At 41.2% G+C, this 15,391-nt stretch overlaps 1 protein-coding gene across 3 annotated transcripts in view; it reads right to left on the reverse strand.

Moving 5' to 3' along the window:
* Nucleotides 1-276: 276 nt before the first annotated feature.
* LOC138983738 (flavin-containing monooxygenase 5-like) overlaps nucleotides 277-15,391 on the reverse strand; it is a 28,159-nt gene continuing 13,044 nt past the window's right edge. Inside the window, exons 4-11 of one of the 3 annotated variants that reach the window (XR_011461244.1) lie at nucleotides 12,056-12,182; nucleotides 9,423-9,593; nucleotides 8,258-8,366; nucleotides 6,361-6,510; nucleotides 5,086-5,271; nucleotides 4,648-4,781; nucleotides 1,111-2,463; nucleotides 277-971 (exon numbers count right to left, since the gene is read on the reverse strand). Coding sequence is in view for 1 of the 3 variants with exons in the window: in XM_070357045.1 (XP_070213146.1) it covers nucleotides 2,265-2,463; nucleotides 4,648-4,781; nucleotides 5,086-5,271; nucleotides 6,361-6,510; nucleotides 8,258-8,366; nucleotides 9,423-9,593; nucleotides 12,056-12,182 (1,076 nt within the window). In the remaining 2 variants the exon portion in view is untranslated. Of the gene's footprint in view, nucleotides 2,464-4,647; nucleotides 4,782-5,085; nucleotides 5,272-6,360; nucleotides 6,511-8,257; nucleotides 8,367-9,422; nucleotides 9,594-12,055; nucleotides 12,183-15,391 lie in introns of all 3 variants that reach the window. The other 2 variants (XR_011461243.1, XM_070357045.1) reach the window with 2 other exon arrangements.

Here is a 15,391-nt window from a genome sequence, read left to right on the forward strand (position 1 = left end):
TTTTTACAACATTCCTCTGCGTGACTTATCTCGATAGGGATAGGTGAGGTCGGGGTACGTGACGCAATATCTAAACCTCCCTATTATTGAATGATCCACCATCATTCACTTGCCAGGGATGCGTGTTGAAGAGAATGGAAGTGCCGAATAATAATGGAGTTATGTAATCCTCATCAAAACGTATATGCAAATATTAAAACTGAAGTTATTAAGTTCACAAGACAAATATATGCACACACTCGCAGATACACATCACAATCATGTGCACACAGAGGAAGATGTCTGGAATTGGATTTAATTTTGTACGTCACTCTAAGCTGTACAATATTTTTTATATAGAAACTATATCTTTACAAATCACTGCAGCACATGAGCCTCTTTACAGCTTACAAGATTTAATTAAAACAAGTACCAAAATGAAAGTCAGATGTTGTTACCCAGTCACTGAAACTGCAAGTAATGCTGTTGATTTGTTGATTTTTTTAATTATTTTGTTTACTGCAACATCTTAGAGGAGTATACAGCAGATACCACAGGTGAAAAAAAATGAAGTTTGCAATTGAATTCATTATAGCCTTCTTGAATAAAACGATTGTCACAGACCGACTGCTTTGTGTTGGTTCTCACCTGCAACTTAATACACAGCACTGTTATAAGGCACCGTTTGCCTCACCCTACGTACGATGTGTCTGGAAACACGTACCTCCACGCGGAGGGGTTTTGCAGCCAGCGCAGCAAAGATAGAGGAAAATGTTCTGGGCTCGCACTGCAGCCCAATATGTCTATACTGAAGAAGCAAACCACGGGTCTGTGACTGATTTGCGTGGACTGACGCAAAACAAGAGCTACTTTGCGCAGCAATGGGGCTAAAATGTGTATGGCATCTGAAAATCCAATATGTACGCACAATTTTGCAACGAGCGTGACCCCTGGGCAAACTCGTAACATATCAGTTGAATCGTTGACACCACCTTCATCTCAGCCTGCCCTCATAACATCACCCTGACACCACCTTCATCTCAGCCCACCCTCCTGCCCTCATAACATCACCCTGGCACCACCTTCATCTCAGCCCACCCTCCTGCCCTCATAACATCACCCTGACACCACCTTCATCTCAGCCCACCCTCCTGCCCTCATAACATCACCCTGACACCACCTTCATCTCAGCCTACCCTCCTGCCCTCATAACATCACCCTGACACGCTGTTGCCAATTAAATAGACATGCTACACACCAAAAAACAAAATCCGTTTTGGTACAGGAATCAAAAATATGTGTGCAATCAGCATATAAAAATAGTATACACAAATTATTTTTCAGCATGCGTGTTTCTATCTGTCAGTGAAAGCGCTTAGCAGTTAACACTTCACAACATATCTTCACATTTGACTAGTTGAGTAAAGTTAAATGAAAAGTTGGACTAGCAAATAAGATTACATTCACATATCAATGCACACGTGTACATCTCCTCAGCAAGCAGTGACAACATACTTTTGCTTGCAGGGATCTTGCTGACTTGGAGTGATTGGCGTAGGTTGGCGCAAAAACAGATATTATTACTTTGCGCGTGATACGGCACCTGAAAATACGATTCATGTACATTTTCGCAAAGAGCGTGACCCCTGGTTTGCTTTGCTGTTTGCCATGCACATTCTTGTAAAGTGTTCATTCCAATAAGGTGCATCCATCCACTCACAATGTCCTTATCTTTTTCCACACTTTTAAATTTTAAATTAACTCAAGGACTGGGTGGCCGAGTGGTAACGCACTTGCGAGGTTGCAAGTTCGACCCTGGGTCAGGGCGTTAGCAATTTTCTCCCCCCTTTCCTAACCTAGGTGGTGGGTTCAAGTGCTAGTCTTTCGGATGAGACGATAAACCGAGGTCCCTTCGTGCGCACTACATTGGGGTATGCACGTTTAAGATCCCACGATTGACAAAAGGGTCTTTCCTGACAAAATTGTATAGGCGTAGATAAAAATGTCCACCAAAAAATAGAATAATTCACAGCTCAAAATTTGATCAATGATATTAAATTAATACAATTACATATTTTTATCATATATAACACAAATTACATATAATCTTCAAAGAAATAAAAGAAATCCTTCTTTTCCTGTATTCTGGATGACAAATTTCACCAATCATGGATGTCTACAAAGTTAACAGTGTACGAGTACCACTGATGATATAGCCAATTTCCCTTGACACTTTCAGCTCAAAACATGAAGCAGTTTCCCTCTCAGTTTTTTTCACATTCTGCTCAGAATATGAAGGACCCGATGTGGAAGACAATGCGAAGGACGTAGAAGAGAAGAATGGCGATGACAGCAGCGCCCAGGTATCCGCTGAAGTTCATCATGTCGGTCAAGGGCACTCTACGCACTTCGGCGGCGGCACCACTCCACCTTCCTGGCCCCTGAAGACGGTACTGGGAAGCACCGCAAGAGCTCAGCATCAGTCTGAAATCGAGGAGGAATATTGCAAGACCGAGAGATTTTTTTTTGGAGAAATAGTTGCAAACTGCGGGCTTTGCAGACTGGCATCGCATGTGCACTGATGCACAAACATACTCCCTATTAGTCTTTTTTCTTGCTCTCTGTCTCTATCTCTTTCCCCCCGACACACACACATACATGCGAGCACATTTACAAGAGCTGAACATCAGTCTAAAATCAAGGTTGACTATTGCAAGACGAAGTGATTTTGTTCCTCCAAAATTATTTATATGCTATAAAAATAAACTGGATGGGTCACATTCAAGTTGTTTTCTCACCAAACATATACAGTGCATATTTCTAAAGTGATAGGCTAAATCATTAATGTCAAGCTGAAATGATTGTTGCTGACAGCCATCGAACATGCCTAACAAAAGAAATCTGAGAATGACATTGTCTGCGTTAACCTGTTATCATCCTCCCCCAGCAATTCAAGTGCAAAAATAACATAAGAAAATATCCTAGATCGCTATTCAAAAAAGGGAGGTGATCACTCCCAAAGACAGACAACCGTTAGTAAGGCTGATGGGGTCTATGTCGACCAAAAGAGTGGGATTCCCTGTAGGTGGATTCCCTGTATACAGGGAGTACCACAGGGTGTAGCAGGGATCACGCTAGCTTTTTAAAAAACGCGTAAGTCATACGCAACGAAACGAAAAAAACGCGTCACGGACCAATATTTTTGCGTACTACGAAAACACGTACAGACACAAACAAAACACGCACGAAAGACTTAAAGACACTCCTTACCTAAATACGGCGAGTTTTCCTGCTGAACTTGTTGAACTTGACGGTTGTTCCTCTTCATTATCTGAACTTTCACTTTCAGTAAGATCCTCAGTCGCACGCTTCGTTGTTGAAAATCCCAGAGCAAAAAGACTTTTAGACGCCATGCTGAGTTTGTTTCCCGCTCTAATACGACTGGACACACTTTCCGCCTTTTGGAAGCGCGAGATGGGAGAGGAGCTAATGTCTGTTTCATTATCCGACAAGACATTATCTGGTAATACCCTCGTTACGTTCGTTTGCGATACTTCGATGCAAAAAGAAACGGACTTTAGTTTTGACGCGCAGATTTCATGTGTGTCGTCACTTCTCGAGCCCTATAGTCAGTTTCAGGATCGGGTGATTATTAAGTCAGAGCAAAAGCGCTGCGTGAAGACAAGAAAAAGTTACAATATTTTTGCGTATGGCTTACGCGGCGCGGCGAAAAAAACGCGTCAGCGACTTTTAAAATGCGTCAAATACGCAAAAATCGTGCGTAAACGCGATCCCTGGTGTAGTTCCTGTAGCGTTTCGCCGATATCGCTGAAAGTCATGTGATGCTTAGCAACATCGGTAGAATTTGATGTTTTTCGATCTTTTTTTATATTTCTTAGAAATTCAAGTATGGTTTGCAAGTTTTATTGAAAAACTCAACCCTGTGGATAGGGAATCCCCCTACAGGAACTCCACCTACAGGGAATCCCACTCTTTTGGTCGACATAGACCCCATCAGCGAAAGTAAGAAGTATGTGGGAAAAGCTTCTTGACACCCAAGATGATATGAAACAATGAACGAACAAGCAGCTTTCATCATCATCGATCTACACACACCTCGCTTACTGTCTAGAGTGCTTACCTCCCTTTGTTTGACATTCACAGTCAAATGTTTAGATTTTTTTTTAACTCCTTGGATTTTAGAAACCCCCGGCGGGTTAGGGGGAAGAATTTACCCGATGCTCCCCAGCATGTCGTAAGAGGCGACTAACGGATTCTGTTTCTCCTTTTACCCTTGTTAAGTGTTTCTTGTATAGAATATAGTCAATGTTTGTAAAGATTTTAGTCAAGCAGTATGTAAGAAATGTTAAGTCCTTTCTACTGGAAAGTTGCATTCTCCCAGTAAGGTAATATATTGTACTGCGTTGCAAGCCCCTGGAGCAATTTTTTGATTAGTGCTTTTGTGAACAAGAAACAATTAACAAGTGGCTCTATCCCATCTCCCCCCTTTCCCCGTCGCGATATAACCTTGAACGGTTGAAAACGACGTTAAACACCAAATAAAGAAAGTAAAGAAAAGATGGCTTTCAGAAAGGCACATTTGAATTTGGAATTCATCAGCAAACGTTTAAAATAAAAGTCGGGACACAAGAATGAATGTTGCCCTACCTCCAAGCAAGAGAAGGATGTTTGAGCAGCTCTGGCTTTGCACCGAAGAAGGAAGCAATTTCATCGTTGTAGACGATGGGGTCTTTCTGAATGGTATGGCGTGCCGATTGGTACCATTTGTCACTCTGCGTCATCTGAGTTCAAACGCAGTACATAAAACGTATTCATAATTACCTGCCATGATCATGGATGAGATTTGTCCTTGATGTGTTAAAACCATATACACTACAAAACCTAGCTGTATCTCTGCTTTCAGGAAAACAATTATGAAAGCTTCAGACACCTACAATACTGTAATAATAAGCAACAGACAGCAGATCATATAATGAGTCTTTGCAGAAAATCATAGACGATATCATGATTACAATTAATAAAATCCACACACAAACAACAAAAACAACACATATTCAATTTGAAACAAACAGGCGGTTTCTTCACCTTCTCTGTCCTGATGGCCTGCTCCATTTCATGTTTGGGCGGCAGACGCACATTACCGAGGCAAACTTGGCTGAACCACCTGGCCTGTGTTTCTGACATGGTCAGCACACCGCCTGTTGCCGGCTGAACGAATCCAATGAACGCCAGGTTCGAGCCCAAATTTGGTGAAAACACGTTCTTGTACATCTGTTGTGAGATTCATATAATCGATGAGATATTATAAACAGAAAACATGAAAGGTACAATCAATGCAAAAATTTGATCCAAGCACTCACAAATTCGTCGACTTGCAAGTTTTTAAAACGAACAAGTAATTACCCATATATAAAAGAACAAGAAGGGCAAAGCCCATACGACTCACATGCTTGACCTTGACCTTTACATGACCTTGAAATAACTAAACCTAGCAATGACATCATACACTAAGAACTGCTTTACACATTTTTCCTACCAAAATACATGTGACCTTGACCCAAGGTCAAGGTCATGCAACACAAAGCTGTTAATTCAAGACATAGGAAGTACAATGGTGCTTATTGGCTCTTTCTACCATGAGATATGGTCACTTTTAGTGGTTCACTACCTTATTTTGGTCACATTTCATAAGGGTCACTTCAAAATATGTATACAATCCAACTTTGAAGAGCTCCTGTGACCTTGACCTTGAAGCAAGGTAAACCAAACTGGTATCAAAAGATGGGGCTTACTTTGCCCTATATATCATATATAGGTGAGGTATTGAATCTCAAAAACTTCAGAGAAAATGTGAAAAATAGCTGTTTTTAGACAACATTTATGGCCCCTGCGACCTTGACCTTGAAGCAAGGTCAAGATGCTATGTATGTTTTTTGGGGCCTTGTCATCATACACCATCTTGCCAAATTTGGTACTGATAGACTGAATAGTGTCCAAGAAATATCCAACGTTAAAGTTTTCCGGACGGACACCTGGACGGACGGACGGACGGGGGGGACGGACGGACGGACGACTCGGGTGAGTACATAGACTCACTTTTGCTTCGCATGTGAGTCAAAAATAAGAACAAGGATGGAAACTGTAATCTTCAGTGGCAGTACAAGGAACTCAAACTTGCTCACAGAGGAATACAGAACCCAGCTTTAAATTCAAACAAACAAAACTAAAAATGGCCATTTAACTCCAAGAGCCCCCCCCCAAAAAAGAAATAAAGTTCAACAGAAAACCATTGAAGCTAACAAACCAAAAAAGCCAACCAAACCATCCAACGAACCAACCATTGAAACAGACCAAACTTACAGCAATGGCGTTTGACCCTTCATCGAGAACTTTGGCGCGGAGATCGTGGGACAGGTAAGGGAGGTCAATCTTGTATCCTGTACAGTAGACAATCTTGTCAAACTGAGCCGTCTCTCCATTCACAAACTGCACAGTGTCTCCGTCAACTTTCTGGAGATAAAAAATGCACACATAGTAAGAAAGTGAATGGCGAGTATGTGGTCTCTTCCATGCTTCTGTTTATTTGTACAGTGGAGTCCAGCTATAACAAACCTGGCTATAACGAAATCCTTCTTTTAACAAACTGTCATTGATTTCCCGGCAGACAGCCTTCTATTTCTTACTTGTTACTTTCCGGCTCCATCGAACCTTTTGAACTCATTTGCATAACGAACCCCTCTTTTAAGAAACACGTTTTCATCGCCCCAGAGCCGTTTTGTCTCTAAAAGTCACAAGGCTACAACGAACTGATGTCAATAATTGTCTCCAAAGACAAAAATACACAAACACAAGTGCACATCGCGTGATGAGCGAACTCTGAACAAACTAACAGCGGGAGGTGCACGGAACAGATCGAACCAAAACCAAAAGTTGTGGTGACGTCATGACATTTTGCGATGTACGTCAGCGAAGCTCGTGCACATGTGGTCTGTCTTGCTAAAAGCAATGGCTGACGAACATGGTTTCGAAATCTCGAACTGTTTTTTTGTTTTCTCCGATCCGTGACCGAGTGACGCGATATAGAACCACGCGTTCGTTTGAATCAATACTCTCCTCAGGCAGTGAAGTCTCCTAAATTGCTCAACACTGTGGACAGTCAGGAGTGCAGTTATGTCCCGTGAATGAGCGAGTCAAAGTTTTATCGTGAAAACTGACTCTTTTCATGCACCTCCCCCTGTTAGTTTGCCTCTCTCTATGGATTATATTATGAAGCTGTTGAAAACATGCAGAAATTGTACTCTCCAAGGATTAAGATCGATGGGACGATCATTTGAAGCTGATTGGGAAAACTTGTCTTGAGGCCATTTAGGGTTGAAAACTCTACAGCGAATTACTGATATAACGAACTAAAATGTATCTCCCTTGAGATTTGTTGTACCCGGACTCCACTATACATGTATTACTGGACAACCAGTTAACATATACTCAGAAGAGTTTTAGCTATTTTATGAACAATTTATGGCTTATCCTTGATTTTAAACATGATCAACTGCAGGTGTCAGCAGCCACTCATTATTTCTTTTAAAGTTAGTATTAATTTTTTTTGACAGCCGGTGGGGTGGGGACGGTCCGGAACCCCTATAACACCCCCCCCCCCCCTTTTAAGACCGCCCCAAATTAAGGTCGGTCAACAAGAACAGGGTTGACAGATTCTTATCACACACACACCCACACACATGCCCACGCACATGCACAAAAACACTGTAACTACAGTGCATCCGTTCCACTTGGTGACCCTGAAATGGGATGATGCTGAGTGATTGGAATAGAATCTCCCAGCCTCTCCAACCCAGAGGATTAATTACAGTGGTACCTGACACGTAAAGCCCCTCATGTGAAAGGACACGTCGTTTTGTTGTCCCTTTAGTTATTGTCATTGCCAAAATAGACCTGTCAAGACAGGCCACTTGTAATGTAGGGACACATGCTCTCCACGAAGCCCTAGTAAATCATACTGTTAATCGTGTCAGTGCACAGTGGAATCATCTCAATTTTAGAAAACCTCCAGATTTTGTTTATAACTGCTGTACATTTTCCCCATTTAGAAGACTCCCTCTCCTTGATTTTCTTAGATTTTGGAGAAAAATAAGGGGTGAACTGGGTGTTTCCACTGCACCCTTCCATTATTTTGAGAAAAAAAACAACCCACACAACAAAAACTCAGCTTGCAACAAAAAAAACATCAAGAGAAACGTACTGAGATGTTGGGAACAATCTTGATGTTCCTGCGCTGAATGTGGTGAATCAGAGTCGGACTGACAGTCGGCTGTGTCTGCAGTGCCTTCATTTTGGGGTTCAAACCCCACCTGGAAGAGACGACACACCATCATTATCATTTAATGTACACATGTCTGCAACTACCCTTGAATATCGCTTGACTTTACTGGCTGCATGAACATTCTAAAAACCCATCATTGGAATAGAAAGTAATTTTCAATGAAATATACAAATAACAAGAAGAGCAAACGCTCGATCGAGTCACTTTCGCAGTTCTGAATATTATATGAGGCATCAGATGGACAGGAAGAAATTGCTATTCACAACACAATGAGTCACGTTCACATAAAATTTGAGCCCGGTCACTTTTATAGTTTCCGAGAAAAGCCCAACGTTAAATTGTGTGTTGCCGAACAGAAAAGGCTAGTTATCTCCCTTGTTTTTCTGATAACGTTCGTAAAAGGCTACAGATGTAAATACTTTGATGTAAAGAATAATCCTACAAAGTTTCAATCACATCCGATGAACTTTGTCAAAGATATAAAATGTCTAATTTTTCCTTTGACGCTGACCTGTGACCTTGAAAAAGGTCAAAGGTCAACGAAACCATCGTTAAAGTGTAGAGGTCATTGGAGGTCACGACTAAACAAAATATGAGCCCGATCGCTTTGATAGTTTCCGAGAAAAGTCCAACGTTAAGGTGGTGTCTACGGACGGCCGGCCGGACGGCCGGCCGGACGGCCGGCCGGACAGACTAACACTGACCGATTACATAGAGTCACTTTTTCTCAAGTGACTCAAAAAATTGAAAATCTGTACAGTCTATTACAAATTAAAACTGAATGTTTGATTCTTGTACTTTTTATAGGCATTTTAACTTTAGTAAAAAAGAAAATTCTGTTGGTTAGTTTTTTGTTTTGCTTTGATTCATTGTGTTTTTTTCTCTCATGAAAATGACACTTTGTTTAATTTCTAATAAATGAAAATAAAGTGAAACTTTTTTTTTGTTTTGACAATCAGAATATGCAGCATATGTAAATTAAACACACACACACACACACACATATCGGTCTTCTACCAATTTTTTCTGTAATATTGATACTTCAACACACCATGTAACTATGTCAGCAAATCTCAAGCGCTACCTCTTAGGGTTGCCATAGAGGAATTTGATCACAGTCTCTAAGATAAAGTTGCCCCATTTCCATGGCAACAGGAAGAAGGCGCGGCAGGCGTACAGGTCAGTTGGTAGACCGAAGACATAGTTGGGAAGGATCCAGGCTCCTGACCTCGTACTGATGTACACTGATTTACACCTGATAATCAATCAAACAGAAAGACTTTTGTTGAACAAAGTGTGTTTTGTTTCTGTGGACTGGTTGATAATGCTTCAAAGAGAATGTGAATCCTTCCGAAACTCGTGTACATGTGTTTGCTTGCACTACTATACACAAACACACACACCCACGCATGCACACGCACACACATATACACTAAAACATACACCAGGCATGGGAATTGTCCGCCGAAAGGCAAATTTCCGCCGAATTTGTTTTTTGTTCCGCCGAAAAGCTCAAGTGTCCGCCGAAACTTGGAGCTCAGATGACACCAAATTGCACAAATTGGGTTCTTTGGAGAATTTTTTCCGGGGGACCATGCCCCCGGATCCCCCTAGTAGGGCTATAGGCGCAGGCTTACTTACAAGTGTTCAGCCTTTTTTTACTTATTTCAATTCCCATGCATGATACACACATTTACACATACACACATACAGAAAATGATTTACATCGCTTCTAACATGTACATGAGTTGTTCTTTGCTACTGGTGATAAGTGGGGGTCAGCTCACACGGACGCATTTTTCAATAAAGTCTAGAGGGGGAACTGGTCACAAAGCAACCAGTACATGCCAGAGAGATAGGAAAATTGCCACAATCAAAGAAAATACTACAATCATTCAATAGATATGGAAATGTTAAGATTGACTGAAAATGCTAGCAAAAATGGCGACCAAAAACGGAAACGCACACTAGGAGTATTTTTGCCGACTTACCTCCCGTTCTGTGTTGTTGATAATAGTCGTGTCTGTGCTGTTTTTGTTTAAATAGTATCTAATAAAACTGATGCAGTTCTTGAAATGTTGCAAATTATTGTTGTCTTTGTGAAATGCGAGTGTTCTGAGGCGTAATCTGCATACGGCTGATGTCACACATAGGGTACCCCACTTCGATGAACGTATCACTCCAAATGAGCTTCATAGTAGAAAAGCAGATACACTACCAAAACACTGCATAACAGATCTGCAAGACTGAGCCAGAATCATTGAAATTTACTTCCTGTATAAAATATTGCAATCAAATTTGTTCACGCCGTCGCACATGCAACGCAGGTTACCATCGCCTTCGATTCAGAGTAACGTTACTCCACTCTGACTGAATTACCATCAAAACGCAGATAAGAAACTGATTCGGAGATTACATGCAAAACATATTTTTGATATTTTACACACAAATTTCAACTGTGTTGTTTCGCGATAAACAGCCATAAACAAACAAATGTGGCGCCGTCACGTCGCCTCGGAAGGAGAAACGCAGGTGACCAAGAGATTGTTTCCGATACCTGTCTGATTAAAATCTTCGTTTTTCACGAATGAAGGCTCTTTGGAAGATCTGATGAGTTGGAAACTGTCTATGAATGTTTCATTTAATGTCAAATGCATACATTCTTGTCGATATTGTTACCTTTGGGCTCATAAATGAAGTCAATGGTCGTGTTTTCCTAAAGTGACTTTTGTCAGGATAGAACTTACTGTGCTTCGATCATTGACTGAGAAGAATCTTCTGATGACACTAGTTCATTTCACTACGCGACTGCAGATCTGCAAGGAAACTTATGGCAGGGGAAATAAGCTTAACTGAAGACGAATAAGCGAAGTAACTGTTCTTCAACGGATTGCTCTCACTAATCTAAAATATTTAGATCTTGTCGTCTGCTAGTAAGTAGTCTTCGGTCGTGTGCAAGTCACATCTATTTCGACTGTGTGCATCGATCCGTGTAGTGAAATGTTGATCTTTGATGATTTGGCAACATAACTTCGCTAAATGTGCTTCGAGTGTATCTCCCCGTTAAACATTTGAAAACGTCTTTTAACAAGACCATGTTTCGATAGCCCAGATCCTCGATAGCCCACAGGGTATATAATGTTTTCCACCGGTTTTTTTTTAAAGAATCCTTTCAAATTTGCTATTCCAAAAGTACCCTTTGACACGACTCGAGTGGCAAAGAACATTCTTTGCAATTCCTGTCTCATTCCGTGCAGCCGTTTTGGGTCCTATCGTCATCATACAAACATACACACAGACACACAAGAACCAGCTTTAAAAGTTAGATTATGTAAGAACCATGTGAACCAGTGATTTTTTCTTATGTACATCAGATACTACAGTATTTCTGCTTTATGAATAGCTATATTTCAAAAACAAAACTAGAGATTTGAATTTTGACCACTTTTCCCCCTTTCTGTCACCATGCAGTACTGAAGAACAACTCACATGTAAAGACAATACTGCATGGGCCCTCAAACCCCAGCCACCCCCCCCCCCCCCCCACACACACACACACACAAAAATTAGGATAATATACAACATCCGATATTAAACTCGTTATCCTCCATACAATGCACACAGTCCACTGAACATTTTGGCTTGACTGCTCTTTTAAAAAATAGTCTACAAATAAACAAACAAAAAACAAAGAACCTTTGCACTTCTTTGTCATACCTTCCCACAGTGGCACAGTCCACAGCAACATCCACAGCACTGTTTCCAATGCCCACCAGCAGCACACGCTTCCCCACAAAGCCATTGGTGAGAGGGTCTTTATAGTCCACCGAATGGATAATCTCTCCTGAAAAAACAAAAGGGATTGTAATGGAGTGGTGGAAGCACAAGAATCACCTTTGGAGAAGGCAAGTCAACCAGGGTTGAGAGTTTTGGAGCATACAAGGAGACAGCAGCCAGACCCCATCACAAACCGATCGAGCTCTACAATTGACAGGTGTCTAGCCAGCGACGTAGAAGAAACGTCAAGCTACTATAACTAAGCTTGTGCTCTTTGCAGGCAGACAACTCTGCACAGTCTGCTGTGAAGGGTGACGCAGTAGTCTCCCTTTCACAGAATGAAAGTGAGGCACCTATTTCGCCTTCCACTTAGTCTAGCTGCTGGTTCTTTGTTTCATTATCTAAACGGTCCTCCAGAAAAATTGATTTAGTAGAATTTGGGTATGAATACTTTTGAAAAGATGGTTTTCATCCCATGTAAAAATTGTATACAGATCTGTTTTGGTTGACCGAATGGTTTACAGTGGAAGAAGGCATCACTGCCAAACATACCCCCCGCGGGTTAGGGAGAGTCCCATATTGGTTGGGACTAGAAAGAATTTACCCGGTGCTACCCAGCATGTCGTAAGAGGCGACTAACGGTTCTGTTTCTTCTCTTCTTTTGTCTTATTTCTGCCTTACCAGTCCTTTCACCTATATTTCCTTCCAAGAAAACTCTCCCAACTATTCCCTGCAGTTTTCCAATTCTTTTCTTGTTGTCTTATTTCTACCTGACTGGATCCATCACCTTTATTTCACTTACCAAAAGTCTTCTTTTCCACATCCTTATTTCTCTGCACCCCGCATGTCGTATGAGGCGACTAACGGATTCTGTTTCTCCTTTTACCCTTGTTAAGTGGTTCTTGTATAGAATATAGTCAATGTTTGTAAAGATTTTAGTCAAGCAGTATGTAAGAAATGTTTAGTCCTTTGTACTGGAAACTTGCATTCTCCCAGTAAGGTCATATATTGTACTACGTTGCAAGCCCCTGGAGCAATTTTTTGATTAGTGCTTTTGTGAACAAGAAACAATTAACAAGTGGCTCTATCCCATCTCCCCCCCCCCCCTTTCCCCTATCCCATCTCCCCCCTTTCCCTCGTCGCGATATAACCTTCGTGGTTGAAAACGACGTTAAACACCAAATAAAGAAAGAAAGAAACTGCCAAACATCAAACTCGGTAAATTGCTGTTGTTCTTCCTTGCTTTTAATGCTATCTAAAGCTATGAAGCTAAAACAATGAGAGAAAAAACAAACAACTGTTTCTGCTGTAATTTCCCGTACGAAACGTTCTTATAAGAAATTGGACCCAATTTCATATAAGATTCTTATAAGAGTCTTGTATGACAATCTATATATATATACGACTAGTGTCTGTGTGTCTGTGTGTCTGTGTGTCTGTGTATCTGTCTGTGTATCTGTCTGTGCGCGATGCACGGCCAAAGTTCTCGATGGATCTGCTTCAAATTTGATGGGCATATTCAGGTAGACCCGGGACACGACACAACCTGGTCGATATTTCAACACATGCTCTCAGCGCGCAGCGCGGAACCGATTTTGGTTCCACCTCAGCTATTTTGGTTCCACCTCAGCTACCCGGGCCCCCATACCGACACACCATAGCCGCTACACCACATCACAACGCCAAAGTTCTCGGTGGATCTTTTTCAAATTTGGACACCGTATTCAGCTACACCCCGGACACAATATCATCGATGAGATATTTCAACACGTGCTCTCAGCGCGCAGCGCTGAACTCATTTTCGTTTTTGTGTTCATTTCACCATTATAAGTAACTCTTCCTTATCTTCTCCAGTGTTTGGCGTTTATCTCCCTTCCTTCGTGTGGCTTTCCCGTTCAGTTCTAAGTTACTATTACTATTTTTAGAATGTCACTGCGCTGTCCACTGCGCTGTCCACAACGCTTCCCTTGCACCCGTAAGTTGTTCTTACTGTCAAAGTGAAAAGGTCGAATCAATTTATAGCCACGCGAAAAATACACTCTCACCTATCTCTATATATTTATAGATACAGATATGCATATATATATACGGCTTCTCTGTGTGTGTGGGTGTTTGTGTGTGTGTGTGGGCAAAAACCTGTGTATTGTAGAGTTCTGTTTGTGATGTGGTCTAGCGGCTTGTGTCTGTCTGTATGTGAAAGCGGACAAACACTCAAGTCCTTAATGGCTCAAAACCGTAGGACTTTTAATATTAATTTTAACTGTCTGTATGTTCTGGCATGTGAGAAGCCACAGCAGATAATATAGGGCCAAGAAATAAGCTCTAAAATTCTCAATCCCGTTTGACAGGACTTCGCCTTCAAAGGTGATTGTGGTGAACCGCCACGCTGTCTGTCTCTGTCTCGCGCCGTTCACCCCAAATTCCCGTTTCTGAGTAACTATTTTTAGAATGTCACTGCGCTGTCCAGAACGCTTCCCTTGCACCCGTAAGTTGTTCTTACTGTCAAAGTGAAAAGGTCGAATCAATTTATAGCCACGCGAAAAATACACTGTCACCTATCTCTATATATTTACAGATATAGATATACATTATATATATATATATATATACGGTTTCTCTGTGTGTGTGTTTGTGTGTGTGTGTGTGGGCAAAAACCTGTGGATTGTAGAGTTCTGTTTGTGATGGGGTCTAGCGGCTTTTGTCTGTCTGTATGTTCTGGCATTTGAGAAGCCACAACAGATAATATAGGGCTAAGAAATAAGCTCTAAAATTCTCAATCCCGTTTGACAGGACTTAATTCGCCTGCAGAGGTGATTGTGATGAACCGCCACGCTGTCTGTCTCTGTCTCGCGATTCACCCCGGCGAAGCCGGGTATTCCTCTAGTTTCATATATGTGGCTTATAGGTATTTTAAATGCAAATGAGGTAAATTCTTATAAGAAACTTATATGAATCATATATGAACCTATAACCTGAGCTCATATAGGTCTCTTATATGAATCTTATATTCTCTTATAAGAAAGCTATAGGTCTCTTATATGAAATGTTCATATATGAGACTTATAAGAATCTTATATGAAACCTACATCTCCCTTATAGGATTCTTATATGTCTCATATATGATATTTATATGTCTCATACTAGACACACAACCTTGACCTACATTTGTGTTTACAAGGGAAATAACAGCAACAGTGACCTGCTTAACCCAATTTAACTGTCTTGACTTTGAATTATAATGAATCCAACTGCAAAATACCTTTTGGTTCAGTATAT

The sequence above is a fragment of the Littorina saxatilis genome, linkage group LG13 (assembly GCF_037325665.1).
Source record: "Littorina saxatilis isolate snail1 linkage group LG13, US_GU_Lsax_2.0, whole genome shotgun sequence".
Classification (NCBI taxonomy): Eukaryota; Metazoa; Mollusca; class Gastropoda; order Littorinimorpha; family Littorinidae; genus Littorina; species Littorina saxatilis.